The following is a 27,163-nucleotide window of genomic DNA, read 5'->3' on the forward strand; positions in this document are numbered from 1 at the left end:
ATACCACTACAGACTACTGAGAAGAGGAGCAGACGAGTCACTACCGACTACTACATACCACTACAGACTACTGAGAAGAGGAGCAGACCAGTCACTACAGACTACTACAGACTACTGAGAAGAGGAGCAGACCAGTAACTACAGACTACTACAGACTACTGAGAAGAGGAACAGACCAGTAACTACAGACTACTACATACCACTAGACTACTGAGAAGAGGAGCAGACCAGTAACTACAGACTACTGAGAAGAGGAGCAGACCAGTAACTAAATACTACTACCGACTACTACATACCACTACAGACTACTGAGAAGAGGAGCAGACCAGTAACTACAGACTACTACATACCACTAGACTACTGAGAAGAGGAGCAGACCAGTAATAACAGACTACTACATACCTCTACAGACTACTAGGGAGAAGAGGAGCAGACAAGTCACTACCGACTACTACATACCACTACAGACTACTGAGAAGAGGAGCAGACGAGTCACTACCGACTACTACATACCACTACAGACTACTGAGAAGAGGAACAGACCAGTCACTACAGACTACTGAGAAGAGAAGCAGACCAGTAACTACAGACTACTACATACCACTACAGACTACTGAGAAGAGGCACAGACCAGTAACTACAGACTACTACATACCACTACAGACTACTGAGAAGAGGAGCAGACCAGTAACTACAGACTACTGAGAAGAGGAGCAGACCAGTAACTACAGACTACTACATACCACTAGACTACTGAGAAGAGGAGCAGACCAGTAATAACAGACTACTACATACCACTACAGACTACTAGGGAGAAGAGGAGCAGACAAGTCACTACCGACTACTACATACCACTACAGACTACTGAGAAGAGGAGCAGACCAGTCACTACAGACTACTACATACCACTACAGACTACTGAGAAGAGGAGCAGACCAGTAACTACAGACTACTACATACCACTACAGACTACTGAGAAGAGGAGCAGACCAGTAACTACAGACTACTACATACCACTACAGAATATTGAGAAGAGGAGCAGACCAGTAACTACAGACTACTACATACCACTACAGACTACTGAGAAGAGGAGCAGACCAGTCACTACAGACTACTGAGAAGAGGAGCAGACCAGTAACTACAGACTACTACAGACTACTGAGAAGAGGAGCAGACCAGTAACTAGACTACTGAGAAGAGGAGCAGACCAGTAACTACCGACTACTACATACCACTACAGACTACTGAGAAGAGGAGCAGACCAGTCACTACAGACTACTGAGAAGAGGATCAGACCAGTCACTACAGACTATTGAGAAGAGGAGCAGACCAGTAACTACAGACTACTACATACAACTACAGACTACTGAGAAGAGGAGCAGACCAGTCACTACCGACTACTACATACCACTACAGACTACTGAGAAGAGAAGCAGACCAGTAACTACAGACTACTACATACCACTACAGACTACTGAGAAGAGGAGCAGACCAGTAACTACAGACTACTGAGAAGAGGAGCAGACCAGTAACTACAGACTACTACATACCACTAGACTACTGAGAAGAGGAGCAGACCAGTAATAACAGACTACTACATACCACTACAGACTATTAGGGAGAAGAGGAGCAGACAAGTCACTACCGACTACTACATACCACTACAGAATATTGAGAAGAGGAGCAGACCAGTAACTACAGACTACTACATACCACTACAGACTACTGAGAAGAGGAGCAGACCAGTCACTACAGACTACTACAGACTACTGAGAAGAGGAGCAGACCAGTAACTACAGACTACTACAGACTACTGAGAAGAGGAACAGACCAGTAACTACAGACTACTACATACCACTACAGACTACTGAGAAGAGGAGCAGACCAGTAACTACAGACTACTGAGAAGAGGAGCAGACCAGTAACTACATACTACTACCGACTACTACATACCACTACAGACTACTGAGAAGAGGAGCAGACCAGTAACTACAGACTACTACATACCACTAGACTACTGAGAAGAGGAGCAGACCAGTAATAACAGACTACTACATACCTCTACAGACTACTAGGGAGAAGAGGAGCAGACAAGTCACTACCGACTACTACATACCACTACAGACTACTGAGAAGAGGAGCAGACGAGTCACTACCGACTACTACATACCACTACAGACTACTGAGAAGAGGAGCAGACCAGTCACTACAGACTACTACAGACTACTGAGAAGAGGAGCAGACCAGTAACTACAGACTACTACAGACTACTGAGAAGAGGAACAGACCAGTAACTACAGACTACTACATACCACTAGACTACTGAGAAGAGGAGCAGACCAGTAACTACAGACTACTGAGAAGAGGAGCAGACCAGTAACTAAATACTACTACCGACTACTACATACCACTACAGACTACTGAGAAGAGGAGCAGACCAGTAACTACAGACTACTACATACCACTAGACTACTGAGAAGAGGAGCAGACCAGTAATAACAGACTACTACATACCTCTACAGACTACTAGGGAGAAGAGGAGCAGACAAGTCACTACCGACTACTACATACCACTACAGACTACTGAGAAGAGGAGCAGACGAGTCACTACCGACTACTACATACCACTACAGACTACTGAGAAGAGGAACAGACCAGTCACTACAGACTACTGAGAAGAGAAGCAGACCAGTAACTACAGACTACTACATACCACTACAGACTACTGAGAAGAGGCACAGACCAGTAACTACAGACTACTACATACCACTACAGACTACTGAGAAGAGGAGCAGACCAGTAACTACAGACTACTGAGAAGAGGAGCAGACCAGTAACTACAGACTACTACATACCACTAGACTACTGAGAAGAGGAGCAGACCAGTAATAACAGACTACTACATACCACTACAGACTACTAGGGAGAAGAGGAGCAGACAAGTCACTACCGACTACTACATACCACTACAGACTACTGAGAAGAGGAGCAGACCAGTCACTACAGACTACTACATACCACTACAGACTACTGAGAAGAGGAGCAGACCAGTAACTACAGACTACTACATACCACTACAGACTACTGAGAAGAGGAGCAGACCAGTAACTACAGACTACTACATACCACTACAGAATATTGAGAAGAGGAGCAGACCAGTAACTACAGACTACTACATACCACTACAGACTACTGAGAAGAGGAGCAGACCAGTCACTACAGACTACTGAGAAGAGGAGCAGACCAGTAACTACAGACTACTACAGACTACTGAGAAGAGGAGCAGACCAGTAACTAGACTACTGAGAAGAGGAGCAGACCAGTAACTACCGACTACTACATACCACTACAGACTACTGAGAAGAGGAGCAGACCAGTCACTACAGACTACTGAGAAGAGGATCAGACCAGTCACTACAGACTATTGAGAAGAGGAGCAGACCAGTAACTACAGACTACTACATACAACTACAGACTACTGAGAAGAGGAGCAGACCAGTCACTACCGACTACTACATACCACTACAGACTACTGAGAAGAGAAGCAGACCAGTAACTACAGACTACTACATACCACTACAGACTACTGAGAAGAGGAGCAGACCAGTAACTACAGACTACTGAGAAGAGGAGCAGACCAGTAACTACAGACTACTACATACCACTAGACTACTGAGAAGAGGAGCAGACCAGTAATAACAGACTACTACATACCACTACAGACTATTAGGGAGAAGAGGAGCAGACAAGTCACTACCGACTACTACATACCACTACAGAATATTGAGAAGAGGAGCAGACCAGTAACTACAGACTACTACATACCACTACAGACTACTGAGAAGAGGAGCAGACCAGTCACTACAGACTACTACAGACTACTGAGAAGAGGAGCAGACCAGTAACTACAGACTACTACAGACTACTGAGAAGAGGAACAGACCAGTAACTACAGACTACTACATACCACTACAGACTACTGAGAAGAGGAGCAGACCAGTAACTACAGACTACTGAGAAGAGGAGCAGACCAGTAACTACATACTACTACCGACTACTACATACCACTACAGACTACTGAGAAGAGGAGCAGACCAGTAACTACAGACTACTACATACCACTAGACTACTGAGAAGAGGAGCAGACCAGTAATAACAGACTACTACATACCTCTACAGACTACTAGGGAGAAGAGGAGCAGACAAGTCACTACCGACTACTACATACCACTACAGACTACTGAGAAGAGGAGCAGACGAGTCACTACCGACTACTACATACCACTACAGACTACTGAGAAGAGGAACAGACCAGTCACTACAGACTACTGAGAAGAGAAGCAGACCAGTAACTACAGACTACTACATACCACTACAGACTACTGAGAAGAGGCACAGACCAGTAACTACAGACTACTACATACCACTACAGACTACTGAGAAGAGGAGCAGACCAGTAACTACAGACTACTGAGAAGAGGAGCAGACCAGTAACTACAGACTACTACATACCACTAGACTACTGAGAAGAGGAGCAGACCAGTAATAACAGACTACTACATACCACTACAGACTACTAGGGAGAAGAGGAGCAGACAAGTCACTACCGACTACTACATACCACTACAGACTACTGAGAAGAGGAGCAGACCAGTCACTACAGACTACTACATACCACTACAGACTACTGAGAAGAGGAGCAGACCAGTAACTACAGACTACTACATACCACTACAGACTACTGAGAAGAGGAGCAGACCAGTAACTACAGACTACTACATACCACTACAGAATATTGAGAAGAGGAGCAGACCAGTAACTACAGACTACTACATACCACTACAGACTACTGAGAAGAGGAGCAGACCAGTCACTACAGACTACTGAGAAGAGGAGCAGACCAGTAACTACAGACTACTACAGACTACTGAGAAGAGGAGCAGACCAGTAACTACAGACTACTGAGAAGAGGAGCAGACCAGTAACTACCGACTACTACATACCACTACAGACTACTGAGAAGAGGAGCAGACCAGTCACTACAGACTACTGAGAAGAGGAGCAGACCAGTCACTACAGACTATTGAGAAGAGGAGCAGACCAGTAACTACAGACTACTACATACAACTACAGACTACTGAGAAGAGGAGCAGACCAGTAACTACAGACTACAGAGAAGAGGAGCAGACCAGTAACTACATACTACTACAGACTACTGAGAAGAGGAGCAGACCAGTAACTACCGACTACTACATACCACTACAGACTACTGAGAAGAGGAGCAGACCAGTCACTACAGACTACTACATACCACTACAGACTACTGAGAAGAGGAGCAGACCAGTCACTACCGACTACTACATACCACTACAGACTACTGAGAAGAGGAGCAGACCAGTCACTACAGACTACTGAGAAGAGGAGCAGACCAGTAACTACAGACTACTACATACCACTAGACTACTGAGAAGAGGAGCGGACCAGTAACTACAGACTACTACATACCACTACAGAATACTGAGAAGAGGAGCAGACCAGTCACTACAGACTACAACCGACAACTACAGACTACGGAGGAGAAGAGGAGCAGACCAGTCACTACAGACTACTACCAACTACGGATGAGAAGAGGAGCAGACCAGTCACTACAAACTACTACCGACTACAGAGGAGACGAGGAGCAAACCAGTCACTACAGACTACTACCGACTACGGAGGAGAAGAGGAGCAAACCAGTCACTACAGACTACTACAGAGGAGCAGACCAGTCACTAGACTACTACCGACTACTGAGGAGAAGAGGAGCAGACCAGTCACTACAGACTACTGAGGAGAAGAGGAGCAGACCAGTCACTACAGACTACTACAGACTACTGAGAAGAGGAGTAGACCAGTCACTGCAAACTAGTACAGACTTCTACAGACTACTACAGCTATGCAATGGATAAGAAATAGATAACTCATAGTTCCAACTTTTCCTGATTTTCCAAGATGGCGTAGCAGTCAGACGTCTTTGTCTTTTGTCCTGTAGTGTCCCTTGTATATCTTTTTACATCTTTTTCTTCACATATATTTTTTAAATATTTTCCTAACCCTCAACTTCTAAATCCTCTCCTGCAACCCGCCTCACCGGATGTGGATCTGCTTTTTCTAAAGTCTTTCTAGTTACTTCAGATCTGGAATCCCTCAACTGAAGCTAGCCAGCTAACTAGCTAACTACTTACCAGCTATCAGTTAGCAAACCATTGCTAGCGGTCATCAGCTAACCTTTAGCTCGGAATGCTCTCGCCAGTTCGTACAACGTGACTCAAACCAGAGCATAACGGACCTATTTCTCCCCATATCCACGGATTCCTACAGCAAACTCTTAACATTTTCATCTGGATCTTCGCAACTAGCTAACCGCAATCCCGGGTGACCACTCCTGGCTAGCGTTTCCATCCCGGAGCAAGCACCAATTAGCCTGAAGCTAGCCCGGCCAGGGCTCCTGGGCTACCACCAAAGCCCACTCCTGGGCAACAATATCCGGACCCCTTCTACTGCCGGTACGGGGCAATCCTCTACGACTGGAATACAGACATAATCTGCCCGAGGACTCCAACAGGGCCTTCAGGCGCGACGCCCGCTGAAGGCCCATTCTGCTAACCTGCTAGGCCTGCTAGCTACCTAGAGCTACTTGGAACCCTACTAACTCCACGACTGGTCTATCGACGTCACCGCACAAAGAGGCAAAGAGGTCTACTAACTCCCCGGGTCTGCTAACTCCCCGGGTCTGCTAACTCCCCGGGTCTGCTAACTCCCAGGGTCTGCTAACTCTCCGGTCTACTAACTGCTTCATGATAAAGGATGCAGCGGTGAGTGGCATTTCTGTCAGATGTTATAAAACAGGCTATGATAAATTGTGTCCAAGGGCTTCACAACACTGGTAGCTGCACTCATGTAGATTATGGTGATATTATATACAACGGGAATACATGTAGACTGAATGATCTGTTTGCTACTATTTAATGAAAGGCCCTGTTCCTATAGAAGACGACCAACTTAATTTTTCATTTCTTGACTAACTCGTCAACATGCTTTTTAATAGATAGCTTTTTGTCAATCCAGATGCCCAGATATTTATAGGCGGAGACACGATCAATGAGGGCACCATCTAACGTACTTATGCACAAATCATCAGCTACATTATTACATGATTTGGAAAATAACATGTACTTGGTTTTCCCAGCATTTAGTACCAACTTCAGGTCAACCAAGGCTTTCTGCAAGGTAGTAAAAGCAGATTGAAGAGTCAACAGAGCCTGAGCTGCCATAGGGGCAGTAGTGTATACAACAGTGGCATATGCGTACAGATGAAAGTTACAGTTTTGTACAGATAGACCAATGCTGTTCATATAATAGTGAAAAGAACAGGACCAAGAATCGAACCCTGTGGGACACCTTTTGTTATGTCTAGAAATCCTGATTTAATGCCGTCAGTAAGTACACACTGCGTTCTGTCTTTTAAATAATTCTCAAACCAGCTACAAGCAGCCCGATAACTCCAATGTCTATCTATCATAGTTCCAACTAGATCAGAGAGTGAAGTCTAATCCGGCGCCGACAGAGATGGCCGCCTCGCTTCGCGTTCCTAGGAAACTATGCAGTTTTTAGTTTTTTTACGTGTTATTTCTTACACTAGTACCCCAGGTCATCTTAGGTTTCATTACATACAGCCGAGAAGAACTACTGAATATAAGATCAGCGTCAACTCACCATCAGTACGACCAAGAATATGTTTTTCGCGATGCGGATCCTGTGTTCTGCCTTACAACCAGTGCAACGGAGTGGATTACATGCAGCGACCCAAAAAAACGACTCAGAAAAAGAGGGAAACGAAGCGGTCTTCTGGTCAGACTCCGGAGACAGGCACACCGTGCACCACTCCCTAGCATTCTTCTTGCCAATGTCCAGTCTCTTGACAACAAGGTTGATGAAATCCGAGCAAGGGTAGCATTCCAGAGGGACATCAGAGACTGTAACGTTCTCTGCTTCACGGAAACATGGCTAACTGGAGAGACGCTATCCGAAGCGGTGCAGCCAGCGGGTTTCTCCACGCATCGCGCCGACAGAAACAAACATCTTTCTGGTAAGAAGAGGGGCGGGGGCGTATGCCTTATGACCAACGTGACATGGTGTGATGAAAGAAACATACAGGAACTCAAATCCTTCTGTTCACCTGATTTAGAATTCCTCACAATCAAATGTAGACCGCATTATCTACCAAGAGAATTCTCTTCGATTATAATCACAGCCGTATATATCCCCCCCCAAGCAGACACATCGATGGCTCTGAACGAACTTTATTTAACTCTCTGCAAACTGGAAACGATTTATCCGGAGGCTGCATTCATTGTAGCTGGGGATTTTAACAAGGCTAATCTGAAAACAAGACTCCCTAAATTTTATCAGCATATCGATTGCGCAACCAGGGGTGGAAAGACCCTGGATCATTGTTACTCTAACTTCCGCAACGCATATAAGGCCCTGCCCCGCCCCCCTTTCGGAAAAGCTGACCACGACTCCATTTTGTTGATCCCTGCCTACAGACAGAAACTAAAACAAGAAGCTCCCACGCTGAGGTCTGTCCAACGCTGGTCTGACCAAGCTGACTCCACACTCCAAGACTGCTTCCATCACGTGGACTGGGAGATGTTTCGTATTGCGTCAGACAACAACATTGACGAATACGCTGATTCGGTGTGCGAGTTCATTAGAACGTGCGTTGAAGATGTCGTTCCCATAGCAACGATTAAAACATTCCCTAACCAGAAACCGTGGATTGATGGCAGCATTCGTGTGAAACTGAAGGCGCGAACCACTGCTTTTAATCAGGGCAAGGTGTCTGGTAACATGACTGAATACAAACAGTGCAGCTATTCCCTCCGCAAGGCTATCAAACAAGCTAAGCGCCAGTACAGAGACAAAGTAGAATCTCAATTCAACGGCTCAGACACAAGAGGCATGTGGCAGGGTCTACAGTCAATCACGGACTACAGGAAGAAACCCAGCCCAGTCACGGACCAGGATGTCTTGCTCCCAGGCAGACTAAATAACTTTTTTGCCCGCTTTGAGGACAATACAGTGCCACTGACACTGCCCGCAACTAAAACATGCGGACTCTCCTTCACTGCAGCCGAAGTGAGTAAGACATTTAAACGTGTTAACCCTCGCAAGGCTGCAGGCCCAGACGGCATCCCCAGCCGCGCCCTCAGAGCATGCGCAGACCAGCTGGCCGGTGTGTTTACGGACATATTCAATCAATCCCTATACCAGTCTGCTGTTCCCACATGCTTCAAGAGGGCCACCGTTGTTCCTGTTCCCAAGAAAGCTAAGGTAACTGAGCTAAACGACTACCGCCCCGTAGCACTCACATCCGTCATCATGAAGTGCTTTGAGAGACTAGTCAAGGACCATATCACCTCCACCCTACCTGACACCCTAGACCCACTCCAATTTGCTTACCGCCCAAATAGGTCCACAGACGATGCAATCTCAACCACACTGCACACTGCCCTAACCCATCTGGACAAGAGGAATACCTATGTGAGAATGCTGTTCATCGACTACAGCTCGGCATTCAACACCATAGTACCCTCCAAGCTCATCATCAAGCTCGAGACCCTGGGTCTCGACCCCGCCCTGTGCAACTGGGTACTGGACTTCCTGACGGGCCGCCCCCAGGTGGTGAGGGTAGGCAACAACATCTCCTCCCCGCTGATCCTCAACACTGGGGCCCCACAAGGGTGCGTTCTGAGCCCTCTCCTGTACTCCCTGTTCACCCACGACTGCGTGGCCACGCACGCCTCCAACTCAATCATCAAGTTTGCGGACGACACAACAGTGGTAGGCTTGATTACCAACAACGACGAGACGGCCTACAGAGAGGAGGTGAGGGCCCTCGGAGTGTGGTGTCAGGAAAATAACCTCACACTCAACGTCAACAAAACTAAGGAGATGATTGTGGACTTCAGGAAACAGCAGAGGGAACACCCCCCCATCCACATCGATGGAACAGTAGTGGAGAGGGTAGCAAGTTTTAAGTTCCTCGGCATACACATCACAGACAAACTGAATTGGTCCACTCACACAGACAGCATCGTGAGGAAGGCGCAGCAGCGCCTCTTCAACCTCAGGAGGCTGAAGAAATTCGGCTTGTCACCAAAAGCACTCACAAACTTCTACAGATGCACAATCGAGAGCATCCTGGCGGGCTGTATCACCGCCTGGTATGGCAACTGCACCGCCCTCAACCGTAAGGCTCTCCAGAGGGTAGTGAGGTCTGCACAACGCATCACCGGGGGCAAACTACCTGCCCTCCAGGACACCTACACCACCCGATGCTACAGGAAGGCCATAAAGATCATCAAGGACATCAACCACCCGAGCCACTGCCTGTTCACCCCGCTGTCATCCAGAAGGCGAGGTCAGTACAGGTGCATCAAAGCTGGGACCGAGAGACTGAAAAACAGCTTCTATCTCAAGGCCATCAGACTGTTAAACAGCCACCACTAACATTGAGTGGCTACTGCCAACACACTGTCAATGACACTGACTCTACTCCAGACACTTTAATAATGGGAATTGATGGGAAATGATGTAAATATATCACTAGCCACTTTAAACAATGCTACCTTATATAATGTTACTTACCCTACATTATTCATCTCATATGCATACGTAGATACTGTACTCTATATCATCGACTGCATCCTTATGTAATACATGTATCACTAGCCACTTTAACTATGCCACTTGGTTTACATACTCATATGTATATACTGTACGCGATATCATCTACTGTATCTTGCCTATGCTGCTCTGTACCATCACTCATTCATATATCCTTATGTACATATTCTTTATCCCCTTACACTGTGTATAAGACAGTATTTTTTGGAATTGTTAGTTAGATTACTTGTTCGTTATTACTGCATTGTCGGAACTAGAAGCACAAGCATTTCGCTACAATCGCATTAACATCTGCTAACCATGTGTATGTGACAAATAAAATTTGATTTGATTTGATTTGAATCTTACCTGTTGTTTTGGTCATAGTGCAGACAGACTGAGAGAGAGACAGGGTTGTCATGGTGCTGCTGGAGAGAGACAGGAGGCTTGTCTGTCAGCTGAGGAGGAGCAAACTGAGGAGAGGGAGAACGATGGCACCTCATACTGGGCAAGGCAGGAAGGGCTGGACCAGGATTGGATGGCACTACCTGGTGTACCGTCTCCTGCTCCCTCTCCACCAATCCTCTGCTCTGCTCAGAATCCCCCCTTGGGGAGTGGGTGGGACCAGAGGCAAAGTGGGAGGAGACCGGGGCGTGGGAGGCGGAAGCTCCGCCCTGAGAGCCAGACAGAGACTCCTGGGAGTGGGTGTTCTGTGGATGTCTTGAATGGTCTTGTCTGGGTGGGGGGAGCGGACCCTTCCTCCTGGTACCAGACTGCAGCTGAGTATGAAGCTGGGGTATTGAGGTCTTGGGCTCGGTGTAGGACTCATCTGGGGGAGGGAAGTCAGTTTCCAGGGGCTGGTAAGAGATGGATGTGGGACTGTGGTAGGCAGGGCAGGGGGCAGAAGTGGATCTGATGTCAGGGGTCTCCTCGTTGGTCACGGGTGGAGGGGGTTCTGGGAAGTCTTTCAGCTCCAGAGGTTCCAGAGCCTTCTCTCTCTTCACTCTTCCTCTGAATTCTCCAACACGACATCTGTCAGACAACCTGGGAGAAAGCATAGGCAAACACCGTTCATATGGCACAACACACACAGTATACATACACATAACAGAGTCATGTTGACACCAGCTAAATGAAGTAATGATGACTAACTAATAACAAGGACATGACAGGACACACTCAACCTCCCTGCAAACTGTGGGCTGCCAGTCTGATGACATGTTTGTGTTCCCACAGCCCCGTCACAGAGGAGAATAAATTATCCTCCTACGCCACTCTGGCCCAGATGACTCGTGTTCTTTCTCAATAATTTCAGATCTTTAACCCTTGGATGTCAAAGCTGATGGCTCAAGGCTGTGGGACAAAATGCTCCTGTGTGATGTCTGCTCTGAGGAGGAAATGGGGGTCGGGCCTATAACATACCTCTCATACCTTTATTCAGTACAAGCTTGGCACACCTGGATTTGGGGAGTTTTTCCCCATTCTTGTCCGCAGATTCTCTCAAGCGCTGTCAGGTTAGATGGGGAGCGACGCTGCACAGCTATTTTCAGTTCTCTCCAGAGATGTTCGATCGGGTACAAGTCTGGGCTCTGGCTGGCCTACTCAAGGACATTGAGATTTGTTTCCGAAGCCACTCCGGCGTTGTCTTGGCTGTGTTGGAAGGTGAACCTTCGCCCAAGCCTGAGGTCCTTTAGGTGCCTTTTGGCAAACTCCAAGCATGCTGTTGTGCCTTTTACTGAGGAGTGGCTTCCCTCTGGCGACTCTACCATTAATAAGGCCTGATTGGTTGATTGCTGCAGAGATGATTGTCCTTCTGGAAGGTTCTACCATCTCCAGAGAGGAACTCTGGAGCTCTGTCAGAGTGACCATCAGGTTCTTGGTCACCTCCCTGACCAAGGCCCTTCTCCCCCAATTACTGTGTGTAGATGGATGAGGAAAAGTTTGATTTAATCCATTTTAGAATAAGTCTGTAACGTGAAAAAAGTAAAGGGGTCTAAATACTTTCCGAATGTACTGTACATTGCACCAAAACCAAAAAAAAAAAATTGTCACATGAACTGAATAAAACAGGTGTAGTAGACCTTACCATGAAACGCTTACTTACAAACCCTTAACCAACAATGCAATTTTATGAAAATACCTAAAAAAAAAGTAAGAGATAAGAATAACAGGGCAATATTTATTTAACCTTTATTTAACAAGGCAAGTCAGTTAAGAACAAATTCTTATTTTCAATGATGGCCTAGGAACAGTGGGTTAACTGCCTGTTCAGGGGCAGAACGACAGATTTGTACCTTGTCAGCTCGGGGATTCGAACTTGCAACCTTTCGGTTACTAGTCCAACGCTCTAACCACTAGGCTACCCTGCCGCCCCTAGAAGCTGTTTAGAAGCCTCTTGGACCTAGACTTGGCGCTCCGGTACAGCTTGCCGTGCGGTAGCAGAGATGACTATGACAAGGGTGGCTGGACTATGACTAGGGTGGCTGGAGTCTGACAATTTTTAGGGCCTTTCTCTGACACCGCCTGGCATAGAGGTCCTGGATGGCAGGAAGCTTGGTGGAAGCCCCGGTGATGAACTGGGCCATACGCACTACCCTCTGTAGTGTCTTGCGTTCAGGGGGCCGAGCAGTTTCCATACCAGGCAGTGATGCAACAAGTCAGGATGCTCTCGATGGTGCAGCTGTAAAATCTTTTGAGGATCTGAGGACCCATGCCAAATCTTTTCATTCTCCTGAGGGGGAAAAGGTTTTGTCGTGCCCTCTTCATGACTGTCTTAGTGTGCTTGGACCATGTTTGTTGGTGATGTGGACACCAAGGAACTTGAAGCGCTCAACATATTCCACTACAACACCGTCGATGAGAATGGAGGGGAGTGCTCGGTCCTCCTTTTCCTGTAGTCCACAATCATCTCCTTTGTCTTGATCATGTTGAGGGAGAGGTTGTTGTCATTGCACCACATGGTCAGGTCTCTGACCTCCTCCCTATAGGCTGTCTCATCATTGTCGGTGAGCAGGCCTACCACAGTTGTGTAATCAGCAAACTTAATGACGGTGTTGGAGTCATGCCTGGCCGTGCAGTCATGAGTGAACAGGGAGAACAGGAGGGGACTGAGCACGCACCCCTGGGGAGCTCCTGTGTTGAGGATCAGCGTGGTAGATATGTTGTAGCCTATCCTTACCACCTGGGGGCGGCCCGTCAGGAAGTCCAGGATCCAGTTGCAGAGGAAGGTGTTTAGTCCCAGGGTCCTCAGCTTTGAGGGTACTATGGTGTTGAATGCTGAGCTGTAGTCAATGAATAGCATTCTCACTTAGGTGTTCCTTTTGTCCAGGTGGGAAAGGGCAGTGTGGAGTGTAATAGAGATTGCATCATCTGTGAATCTGTTGGAGCGGTATGCAAATTGGAGTGGGTCTAGGGTTTCTGGGATAATGGTGTCGATGTGAGCCATGACCAGAATTTCAATGCATTTCATGGCTACAGACGTGAGTGCTACAGGTCAGTAGTCATTTAGGCAGGTTACCTTAGTCCCTGTGCCCAAGAACACTATGGTGGTCTGCTTGAAACATGTTGGTATTACAGACTCGGACAGGGAGAGGTTGAAAATGTCAGTGAAGTCACTTGCCAGTTGGTCCGTGCATGCTCAGAGTACACATCCTCGTAATCTGTCTGGCCCTGCAGCTTTGTGAATGTTGACTTGTTTAAAGGTCTTACTCACATTGGCTGCGGAGAGCGTGATCACGACTGGCTATGATATTTCAGATTCCCACGCTGAACCGAACAATGGCCATTTTGGTGGTCTAGTAGAGAGCTAATGAGCCACATGCCTGCAGCAGACGGACCGGTCTTGTCTAGCCGAAGGTCTGATGTTGACATATGAGCAGCCTGCTGGCCAGGGAGCAACTGTATGTGTTGTCACAGCTGGGTTACAGCCATGCTACATTACGTACCACAGGTCTGACAGGGCTACAGCCATGCTACATTACGTACCACTGGTCTGACAGGGCTACAGCCATGCTACATTACGTACCACTGGTCTGACAGGGCTACAGCCATGCTACATTACGTACCACTGGTCTGACAGGGTTACAGCCATGCTACATTACGTACCACTGGTCTGACAGGGCTACAGACATGCTACATCACGTACCACTGGTCTGACAGGGCTACAGCCATGCTACATTACGTACCACTGGTCTGACAGGGTTACAGCAATGCTACATTACGTACCACTGGTCTGACAGGGTTACAGCAATGCTACATTATGTACCACTGGTCTGACAGGGCGACAGCCATGCTACATTACGTACCACTGGTCTGACAGGGCTACAGACATGCTACATCACGTACCACTGGTCTGACAGGGTTACAGCCATGCTACATCACGTACCACTGGTCTGGCAGGGTTACAGCCATGCTCCATTACATGCTACATTACGTACCACTGGTCTGACAGGGCGACAGCCATGCTACATTACATGCTACATTACGTACCACTGGTCTGACAGGGTTACAGCAATGCTACATTACGTACCACTGGTCTGACAGGGTTACAGCAATGCTACATTATGTACCACTGGTCTGACAGGGCGACAGCCATGCTACATTACATGCTACATTACGTACCACCGGTCTGACAGGGTTACAGCCATGCGACATCACGTACCACTGGTCTGACAGGGCTACAGCCATGCTACATCACGTACCACTGGTCTGACAGGGCTACAGCCATGCTACATCACGTACCACTGGTCTGACAGGGCTACAGCCATGCTACATTACGTACCACTGGTCTGACAGGGTTACAGCCATGCTACATCACGTACCACTGGTCTGACAGGGCTACAGCCATGCTACATTACGTACCACTGGTCTGACAGGGCTACAGCCATGCTACATTACATACCACTGGTCTGACAGGGTTACAGTCATGCTACATTACATACCACTGGTCTGACAGGGCTACAGCCATGCTACATTACATGATACATTACATACCACTGGTCTGACAGGGCTACAGCCATGCTACATTACATACCACTGGTCTGACAGGGCTACAGCCATGCTACATTACATACCACTGGTCTGACAGGGCTACAGCCATGCTACATTACATGCTACATTACATACAACTGGTCTGACAGGGTTACAGCCATGCTACATTACGTACCACTGGTCTGACAGGGCTACAGCCATGCTACATTACATACCACTGGTCTGACAGGGTTACAGTCATGCTACATTACGTACCACTGGTCTGACAGGGCTACAGCCATGCTACATTACATGCTACATTACATACCACTGGTCTGACAGGGTTACAGCCATGCTACATTACATGCTACATTACATACCACTGGTCTGACAGGGTTACAGCCATGCTACATTACGTACCACTGGTCTGACAGGGCTACAGCCATGCTACATCACGTACCACTGGTCTGGCAGGGTTACAGCCATGCTCCATTACATGCTACATTACGTACCACTGGTCTGACAGGGCGACAGCCATGCTACATTACATGCTACATTACGTACCACTGGTCTGACAGGGTTACAGCAATGCTACATTACGTACCACTGGTCTGACAGGGTTACAGCAATGCTACATTATGTACCACTGGTCTGACAGGGCGACAGCCATGCTACATTACATGCTACATTACGTACCACCGGTCTGACAGGGTTACAGCAATGCGACATCACGTACCACTGGTTTGACAGGGCTACAGCCATGCTACATCACGTACCACTGGTCTGACAGGGCTACAGCCATGCTACATCACGTACCACTGGTCTGACAGGGCTACAGCCATGCTACATTACGTACCACTGGTCTGACAGGGTTACAGCCATGCTACATCACGTACCACTGGTCTGACAGGGCTACAGCCATGCTACATTACGTACCACTGGTCTGACAGGGTTACAGCCATGCTACATTACATACCACTGGTCTGACAGGGTTACAGTCATGCTACATCACGTACCACTGGTCTGGCAGGGTTACAGCCATGCTCCATTACATGCTACATTACGTACCACTGGTCTGACAGGGCGACAGCCATGCTACATTACATGCTACATTACGTACCACTGGTCTGACAGGGTTACAGCAATGCTACATTACGTACCACTGGTCTGACAGGGTTACAGCAATGCTACATTATGTACCACTGGTCTGACAGGGCGACAGCCATGCTACATTACATGCTACATTACGTACCACTGGTCTGACAGGGTTACAGCAATGCTACATTACGTACCACTGGTCTGACAGGGTTACAGCAATGCTACATTATGTACCACTGGTCTGACAGGGCGACAGCCATGCTACATTACATGCTACATTACGTACCACCGGTCTGGCAGGGTTACAGCCATGCTACATTACATACCACTGGTCTGACAGGGCTACAGCCATGCTAGATTACGTACCACAGGTCTGACAGGGCTACAGCCATGCTACATTACGTACCACTGGTCTGACAGGGCTACAGCCATGCTACATTACGTACCACTGGTCTGACAGGGCTACAGCCATGCTACATTACGTACCACTGGTCTGACAGGGTTACAGCCATGCTACATTACGTACCACTGGTCTGACAGGGCTACAGACATGCTACATCACGTACCACTGGTCTGACAGGGCTACAGCCATGCTACATTACGTACCACTGGTCTGACAGGGTTACAGCAATGCTACATTACGTACCACTGGTCTGACAGGGTTACAGCAATGCTACATTATGTACCACTGGTCTGACAGGGCGACAGCCATGCTACATTACGTACCACTGGTCTGACAGGGCTACAGACATGCTACATCACGTACCACTGGTCTGACAGGGTTACAGCCATGCTACATCACGTACCACTGGTCTGGCAGGGTTACAGCCATGCTCCATTACATGCTACACTACGTACCACTGGTCTGACAGGGCGACAGCCATGCTACATTACATGCTACATTACGTACCACTGGTCTGACAGGGTTACAGCAATGCTACATTACGTACCACTGGTCTGACAGGGTTACAGCAATGCTACATTATGTACCACTGGTCTGACAGGGCGACAGCCATGCTACATTACATGCTACATTACGTACCACCGGTCTGACAGGGTTACAGCCATGCGACATCACGTACCACTGGTCTGACAGGGCTACAGCCATGCTACATCACGTACCACTGGTCTGACAGGGCTACAGCCATGCTACATTACGTACCACTGGTCTGACAGGGTTACAGCCATGCTACATCACGTACCACTGGTCTGACAGGGCTACAGCCATGCTACATTACGTACCACTGGTCTGACAGGGCTACAGCCATGCTACATTACATGATACATTACATACCACTGGTCTGACAGGGCTACAGCCATGCTACATTACATACCACTGGTCTGACAGGGCTACAGCCATGCTCCATTACATGCTACATTACATACCACTGGTCTGACAGGGTTACAGCCATGCTACATTACGTACCACTGGTCTGACAGGGTTACAGCAATGCTACATTATGTACCACTGGTCTGACAGGGCGACAGCCATGCTACATTACATACCACTGGTCTGGCAGGGTTACAGCCATGCTACATTACGTACCACTGGTCTGACAGGGCTACAGCCATGCTACATTACATACCACTGGTCTGACAGGGTTACAGTCATGCTACATTACATACCACTGGTCTGACAGGGCTACAGCCATGCTACATTACGTACCACTGGTCTGACAGGGCTACAGCCATGCTACATTACATGCTACATTACATACCACTGGTCTGACAGGGTTACAGCCATGCTACATTACGTACCACTGGTCTGACAGGGTTACAGCCATGCTACATTACATACCACTGGTCTGACAGGGCTACAGCCATGCTACATTACGTACCACTGGTCTGGCAGGGTTACAGCCATGCTACATTACGTACCACTGGTCTGGCAGGGTTACAGCCATGCTACATTACATACCACTGGTCTGGCAGGGTTACAGCCATGCTCCATTACATGCTACATTACGTACCACTGGTCTGGCAGGGTTACAGCCATAATACATTACGTACCACTGGTAGGCGACCTAAACTGGAACATGCTTAACACCCCAGCCATCCTACAATCTAAACTTGATGCCCTCAATCTCACACAAATAATCAATGAACCTACCAGGTACCTCCCCAAAACCTTAAACACGGGCACCCTCATAGATATCATCCTAACCAACTTCCCCTCTAAATACACCTCTGCTGTCTTCAACCAAGATCTCAGCGATCACTGCCTCATTGCCTGCATCCGTAATGGGTCAGCGGTCAAACGACCTCCACTCATCACTGTAAAACGCTCCCTGAAACACTTCTGCGAGCAGGCCTTTCTAATCGACCTGGCCGGGGTATCCTGGAAGGATATTGATCTCATCCCGTCAGTAGAGGATGCCTGGATATTTTTTAAAAATGCCTTCCTAACCATCTTAAATAAACATGCCCCATTCAAGAAATTTAGAACCAGGAACAGATATAGCCCTTGGTTCTCCCCAGACCTGACTGCCCTTAACCAACACAAAAACATCCTATGGCGTTCTGCATTAGCATCGAACAGCCCCCGTGATATGCAGCTGTTCAGGGAAGCTAGAAATCATTATACACAGGCAGTTAGAAAAGCCAAGGCTAGCTTTTTCAAGCAGAAATTTGCTTCCTGCAACACTAACTCAAAAAAGTTCTGGGACACTGTAAAGTCCATGGAGAATAAGAACACCTCCTCCCAGCTGCCCACTGCACTGAAGATAGGAAACACTGTCACCACTGATAAATCCACCATAATTGAGAATTTCAATAAGCATTTTTCTACGGCTGGCCATGCTTTCCACCTGGCTACTCCTACCCCGGACAACAGCACTGCACCCCCAACAGCAACTCGCCCAAGCCTTCCCCATTTCTCCTTCTCCCAAATCCATTCAGCTGATGTTCTGAAAGAGCTGCAAAATCTGGACCCCTACAAATCAGCCGGGCTAGACAATCTGGACCCTTTCTTTCTAAAATTATCTGCCGAAATTGTTGCCACCCCTATTACTAGCCTGTTCAACCTCTCTTTCGTGTCGTCTGAGATTCCCAAAGATTGGAAAGCAGCTGCGGTCATCCCCCTCTTCAAAGGGGGGGACACTCTTGACCCAAACTGCTACAGACCTATATCTATCCTACCGTGCCTTTCTAAGGTCTTCGAAAGCCAAGTCAACAAACAGATTACCGACCATTTCGAATCTCACCATACCTTCTCTGCTATGCAATCTGGTTTCAGAGCTGGTCATGGGTGCACCTCAGCCACGCTCAAGGTCCTAAACGATATCTTAACCGCCATCGATAAGAAACATTACTGTGCAGCCGTATTCATTGATCTGGCCAAGGCTTTCGACTCTGTCAATCACCATATCCTCATCGGCAGACTCGACAGCCTTGGTTTCTCAAATGATTGCCTCGCCTGGTTCACCAACTACTTCTCTGATAGAGTTCAGTGTGTCAAATCGGAGGGTCTGCTGTCCGGACCTCTGGCAGTCTCTATGGGGGTGCCACAGGGTTCAATTCTTGGACCGACTCTCTTCTCTGTATACATCAATGAGGTCGCTCTTGCTGCTGGTGAGTCCCTGATCCACCTCTACGCAGACGACACCATTCTGTATGCTTCCGGCCCTTCTTTGGACACTGTGTTAACAACCCTCCAGGCAAGCTTCAATGCCATACAACTCTCCTTCCGTGGCCTCCAATTGCTCTTAAATACAAGTAAAACTAAATGCATGCTCTTCAACCGATCGCTACCTGCACCTACCCGCCTGTCCAACATCACTACTCTGGACGGCTCTGACTTAGAATACATGGACAACTACAAATACTTAGGTGTCTGGTTAGACTGTAAACTCTCCTTCCAGACCCATATCAAACATCTCCAATCCAAAGTTAAATCTAGAATTGGCTTCCTATTTCGCAACAAAGCATCCTTCACTCATGCTGCCAAACATACCCTTGTAAAACTGACCATCCTACCAATCCTCGACTTTGGCGATGTCATTTACAAAATAGCCTCCAATACCCTACTCAACAAATTGGATGCAGTCTATCACAGTGCAATCCGTTTTATCACCAAAGCCCCATATACTACCCACCATTGCGACCTGTACGCTCTCGTTGGCTGGCCCTCGCTTCATACTCGTCGCCAAACCCACTGGCTCCATGTCATCTACAAGACCCTGCTAGGTAAAGTCCCCCCTTATCTCAGCTCGCTGGTCACCATAGCATCTCCCACCTGTAGCACACGCTCCAGCAGGTATATCTCTCTAGTCACCCCCAAGACCAATTCTTTCTTTGGCCGCCTCTCCTTCCAGTTCTCTGCTGCCAATGACTGGAACGAACTACAAAAATCTCTGAAACTGGAAACACTTATCTCCCTCACTAGCTTTAAGCACCAACTGTCAGAGCAGCTCACAGATTACTGCACCTGTACATAGCCCACCTATAATTTAGCCCAAACAACTACCTCTTTCCCAACTGTATTTAATTTTTATTTATTTATTTATTTTGCTCCTTTGCACCCCATTATTTTTTTATTTCTACTTTGCACATTCTTCCATTGCAAAACTACCATTCCAGTATTTTACTTGCTATATTGTATTTACTTTGCCATCATGGCCTTTTTTTGCCTTTACCTCCCTTCTCACCTCATTTGCTCACATTGTATATAGACTTGTTTATACTGCATTATTGACTGTATGTTTGTTTTTACTCCATGTGTAACTCTGTGTCGTTTTATCTGTCGAACTGCTTTGCTTTATCTTGGCCAGGTCGCAATTGTAAATGAGAACTTGTTCTCAACTTGCCTACCTGGTTAAATAAAGGTAAAATAAATAAAATAAAAACTGGTCTGACAGGGCTACAGCCATGCTACATTACATACCACTGGTCTGGCAGGGTTACAGCCATGCTACATTACGTACCACTGGTCTGACAGGGCTACAGCCATGCTCCATTACATGCTACATTACATACCACTGGTCTGGCAGGGTTACAGCCATGCTACATTACGTACCACTGGTCTGACAAGGTTACAGCCATGCTACATTACGTACCACTGGTCTGACAGGGTTACAGCCATGCTACATTACGTACCACTGGTCTGACAGGGTTACAGCCATGCTACATTACGTACCACTGGTCTGACAGGGTTACAGCCATGCTACATTACGTACCACTGGTCTGACAGGGTTACAGCCATGCTCCATTACATACCACTGGTCTGGCAGGGTTACAGCCATGCTACATTACGTACCACTGGTCTGGAAGGGTTACAGCCATGCTACATTACGTACCACTGGTCTGACAGGGCTACAGCCATGCTACATTACATACCACTGGTCTGACAGGGCTACAGCCATGCTACATTACGTACCACTGGTCTGGCAGGGTTACAGCCATGCTCCATTACATACCACTGGTCTGGCAGGGTTACAGCCATGCTCCATTACATGCTACATTACGTACCACTGGTCTGGCAGGGTTACAGACATGCTACATTACGTACCACTGGTCTGGCAGGGTTACAGCCATGCTACATTACATGCTACATTACATGCTACATTACGTACGTTGAAATTTCTCCCTGGAGGATCGCTGAGAGCAAAGTTCCCCAGACAGCAATGTAGTGTAACTCTATAACTGCAGGGATATTAATGAGAAATGCTCACCTCGCAGTGGTGTTGTTGTCCTGTTGGGCAGGTTGGCTCTCCAGTTGGGAATATTCTGCTGACTTCCTCCCTGGAACGTGGCTCTGAGAGGAAGATAGAACATAAATGTTGTAAACTCACCATCCATCAGACTAGAACCCTCGCCATCAGACTACAACCCTCGCCACTGTAGCCATAGACTACAACCCTCGCCACTGTAGCAACAGACAGGACAACAACCCCCACCACTGCAGAAAGACAGACAACAACCCCCACCACTGCAGCAACAGACAGCAAACCTCACCACTGCAGCAACAGACAGCAAACCTCACCACTGCAGCAACAGACAGCAACCCTCACCACTGCAGCAACAGACAGACCGACAACAACCCCCACCACTGCAGCAACAGACAGCAACCCTCACCACTGCAGCAACAGACAGCAACCCTCACCACTGCAGCAACAGACAGCAACCCTCACCACTGCAGCAACAGACAGACAACAATCCTCACCACTGCAGCAACAGACAGACCGACAACAACCCCCACCACTGCAGCAACAGACAGCAACCCTCACCACTGCAGCAACAGACAGCAACCCTCACCACTGCAGCAACAGGCAGACAGACAACAAGATTTCAATTCTTGTACGTTAGTGAAACATCCAGTCGGTTCTACAGTTCTAAAACCAGATTATTGAAGGTTTTCGGTTTTGTGTTCTCTCTCATCTGAGGGTGTGTCTTTGTGTTAACCTGGATTAATATTTGTTTTTCATATTACTCACTCAGTCAACTTGTCCTAACAAGATGAGGTCATACAGTGCCTTCAGAAAGTACTTTACCCTTTACTTTTTGCGCATTTGTTGTGTTACAGCCTGCATTTAAAATGGATTAAATTGAGATGTGTCACTGGCCTACACACAATACCCCATAATGTCAAAGTGGATTTTTTGTCAATTATTTATTTGAAATTAAGAAGAAAAAAATAGCTGAAATGTCTTCAGTCAAAAAATATTCAATCCCTTTGTTATAGCAAGCCTAAATAAGTTCAGGAGTAAAAATGTGCTTAACAAGTCACATAATAATTGGCATGGACTCATTCAGTGTTCAATAATTTTTGAATGACTACCCTATCTCTGTACCCCGCACATACAATTATCTGTTAGGACACTCAATCGAGTAGTGAATTTCAAGCACAGATTAAACTACAAAGACCAAAGACCTGATTGGTAGATGTGTAAAAATAAAAAAAAACAGATGAATATCCCTTTGAGCATGGTGAAGTTTTAATTACACTTTGTAATGACAGGGTATATTGATACACCATCCAAATAAACTTTTCTGAGTCAAGATCACTTTCACAGCAAGCCGAGAATATATATATTTTTGCACATGAACCTAATAAAAACGGTTCTGTAGGAATGGGGTTTGTGCACTAGGTCTAATACATTATCACAGCATATTGGATATATACCTGGCCTGCCAATATTGTTCTTATAATGATGTGCGCTGAGAGTCGGGAAGCAAGTTCAGGGAGTGCATAATTTAATGAACAAAACAAGAAATACGCACAGACAAGAAACATAAACAATGACGTCTGGGGAAGGAACCAAAGGGAGGGACATATATAGGGCATATATAGGGCAGACAACAAGGAGGTTGTCCAGGTGAGTGTCAAAATGTGCAGATGCGCGTAACGATGGTGACAGGTATGCGCCATAACGAGCAGCCTGGTGAGGAGAGGGAGCGGGAGCACAACGTGACAGTACCCCCTCCCCGGCCGTAGGACACCGACCAAGACGACGATCCTGGGGATCAGGAGCGGACAACTCTGCTAAGGCGCGGGAACCTGTCAATCCAGCTGAGGCGTGGGAGCATGGCGACCTAGAGCACCGGAGAGAGAGCATAAGTGACAGTACCCCCTCCCCGGCGTGTTCGGCTACAGCTGCAGGACGCCAACCACAGGGACAGGAGAAGTACTCCAGATATAACAAACTGACCCTAGCCCCCCGACAGTCTCCTGACCCCTCCTGTCTCAGCCTCCAGTATTTATGCTGCAGTAGTTTATGTGTCGGGGGGCTAGGGTCAGTTTGTTATATCTGGAGTACTTCTCCTGTCCTATTCGGTGTCCTGTGTGAATTTAAGTGTGCTTTCTCTAATTCTCTCTTTCTTTCTCTCTCTCGGAGGACCTGAGCCCTAGGACCATGCCCCAGGACTACCTGACATGATGACTCCTTGCTGTCCCCAGTCCACCTGGCCGTGCTGCTGCTCCAGTTTCAACTGTTCTGCCTTATTATTATTATTCGACCATGCTGGTCATTTATGAACATTTGAACATCTAGGCCATGTTCTGTTATAATCTCCACCCGGCAAAGCCAGAAGAGGACTGGCCACCCCACATAGCCTGGTTCCTCTCTAGGTTTCTTCCTAGGTTTTGGCCTTTCTAGGGAGTTTTTCCTAGCCACCGTACTTCTACACCTGCATTGCTTGCTGTTTGGGGTTTTAGGCTGGGTTTCTGTACAGCACTTTGAGATATCAGCTGATGTACGAAGGGCTATATAAATACATTTGATTGGATTTGATTTTGACACATAAACTACTGCAGCATAAATACTGGAGGCTGAGACAGGAGGGGCCAGGAGACACTGTGGCCCCATCCGAGGACACCCCCGGACAGGGCCAAACAGGAAGGATATAACCCCACGCACTTTGCCAAAGCACAGCCCCCACACCACTAGAGGGATATCTTCAACCACCAACTTACCATCCTGAGACAAGGCTGAGTATAGCCCACAAAGATATCCGCCACGGCACAACCCAAGGGGGGGGGGGGGGCGCCAACCCAGACAGGATGATCACATCAGTGACTACACTGGGAGACCCTCTCCTGTCCCAGCACACTGTGGACTACACTGGGACCTTTCCCAGCTCACTGTGGACTACACTGGGACCTGTCCCAACACACTGTGGACTACACTGGGACCTGTCCCAACACACTGTGGACTACACTGGGACCTGTCCCAACACACTGTGGACTACACCAGGATACCCTATCCTGTCCCAGCACACTGTGGACTACACCAGGAGACCCTCTCCTGTCCCAGCTCACTGTGGACTACACTGGCACCTGTCCCAGCACAATGTGGCCTACACTGGGACCTGTCCCAGCACACTGTGGACTACACTGGGACCTGTCCCAGCACACTGTGGCCTAGACTGGCACCTGTCCCAGCACACTGTGGCCTACACTGGGACCTGTCCCAGCACACTGTGGACTACACTGGGACCTGTCCCAGCACACTGTGGACTACACTGGCACCTGTCCCAGCACACTGTGGACTACACTGGGACCTGTCCCAGCACACTGTGGACTACACCAAGAGACCCTCTCCTGTCCCAGCTGTACATTGTAGAATAATAGTGAGGACATCAAAACTATATGGAACACATACAGAATCATGGAGTAACCAAAAAAAGTGTTAAACAAATCCAAAAATACACTGCTCAAAGAAATAAAGGGAACACTAAAATAACACATCCTAGATCTGAATGAATGAAATATTCTTATTAAATACTTTTTTCTTTACATAGTTGAATGTGCTGACAACAAAAATCACACACAAATTATCAATGGAAATCAAATGTATCAACCCATGGAGGTCTGGATTAAAGTGGAAAACCACACTACAGGCTGATCCAACTTTGATGTAATGTCCTTAAAACATGTCGAAATGAGGCTCAGTAGTGTGTGTGGCCTCCATGTGCCTGTATGACCTCCCTACAACGCCTGGGCATGCTCCTGATGAGGTAGCGGATGGTCTCCTGAGGGATCTCCTCCCAGACCTGGACTAAAGCATCCGCCACTCCTGGACAGTCTGTTGTGCAACGTGGCGTTGGTAGATGGAGCGAGACATGATGTCCCAGATGTGCTAAATTGGATTCAGGTCTGGGGAATGGGCGGTCCATAGCATCAATGCCTTCCTCTTGCAGGAACTGCGGACACACTCCAGCCACATGAGGTCTAGCATTGTCTTGTATTAGGAGGAACCCAGGGCCAACCGCACCAGCATATGGTCTCACAAGGGGTCTGAGGATCTCATCTCGGTACCTAATGGCAGTCAGGCTACCTCTGGCGAGCACATGGAGGGCAGTGCGGCCCCCCAAAGAAATGCCACCCCACACCATGACTGACCCACCGCCAAACCAGTCATGCTGGAGGATGTTGTAGGCAGCAGAACGTTCTCCACGGCGTCTCCAGACTCTGTCACGTCTGTGACGTGCTCAGTGTGAACCTGCTTTCATTTGTGAAGAGCACAGGGCGCCAGTGGCAAATTTGACAATCTTGGTGTTCTCTGGCAAATGCCAAACGTCCTGCACGGTGTTGGGCTGTAAGCACAACCCCCACCTGTGGACGTCTGGCCCTCATACCACCCTCATGGAGTCTGTTTCTGACCGTTTGAGCAGACACATGCACACTTGTGGCCTGCTGGAGGTCATTTTGCAGGGCTCTGGCAGTGCTCCTCCTGCTCCTCCTTGCACAACGGCGGAGGTAGCGGTCCTGCTGCTGGGTTGTTGCCCTCCTACGGCCTCCTCCACATCTCCTGATGTACTGGCCTGTCTCCTGGTAGCGCCTCCATGCTCTGGACACTACGCTGACAGACACAGCAAACCTTCTTGCCACAGCTCGCATTGATGTGCCATCCTGGATGAGCTGCACTACCTGAGCCACTTGTGTGGGTTG

At 47.8% G+C, this 27,163-nt stretch overlaps 1 protein-coding gene across 2 annotated transcripts in view; it reads right to left on the reverse strand.

Moving 5' to 3' along the window:
• shroom2a (shroom family member 2a) overlaps window positions 1-27,163 on the reverse strand; it is a 112,578-nt gene that overhangs the window by 23,506 nt on the left and 61,909 nt on the right. For both annotated transcript variants that reach the window (XM_031838118.1, XM_020472802.2), the window contains exons 6-7: window positions 22,446-22,528; window positions 11,080-11,754 (exon numbers count right to left, since the gene is read on the reverse strand). In XM_031838118.1, coding sequence (XP_031693978.1) covers window positions 11,080-11,754; window positions 22,446-22,528 — 758 coding nt within the window. The remainder of the gene's footprint in view (window positions 1-11,079; window positions 11,755-22,445; window positions 22,529-27,163) is intronic.

The sequence above is a fragment of the Oncorhynchus kisutch genome, linkage group LG13 (assembly GCF_002021735.2).
Source record: "Oncorhynchus kisutch isolate 150728-3 linkage group LG13, Okis_V2, whole genome shotgun sequence".
Classification (NCBI taxonomy): Eukaryota; Metazoa; Chordata; class Actinopteri; order Salmoniformes; family Salmonidae; genus Oncorhynchus; species Oncorhynchus kisutch.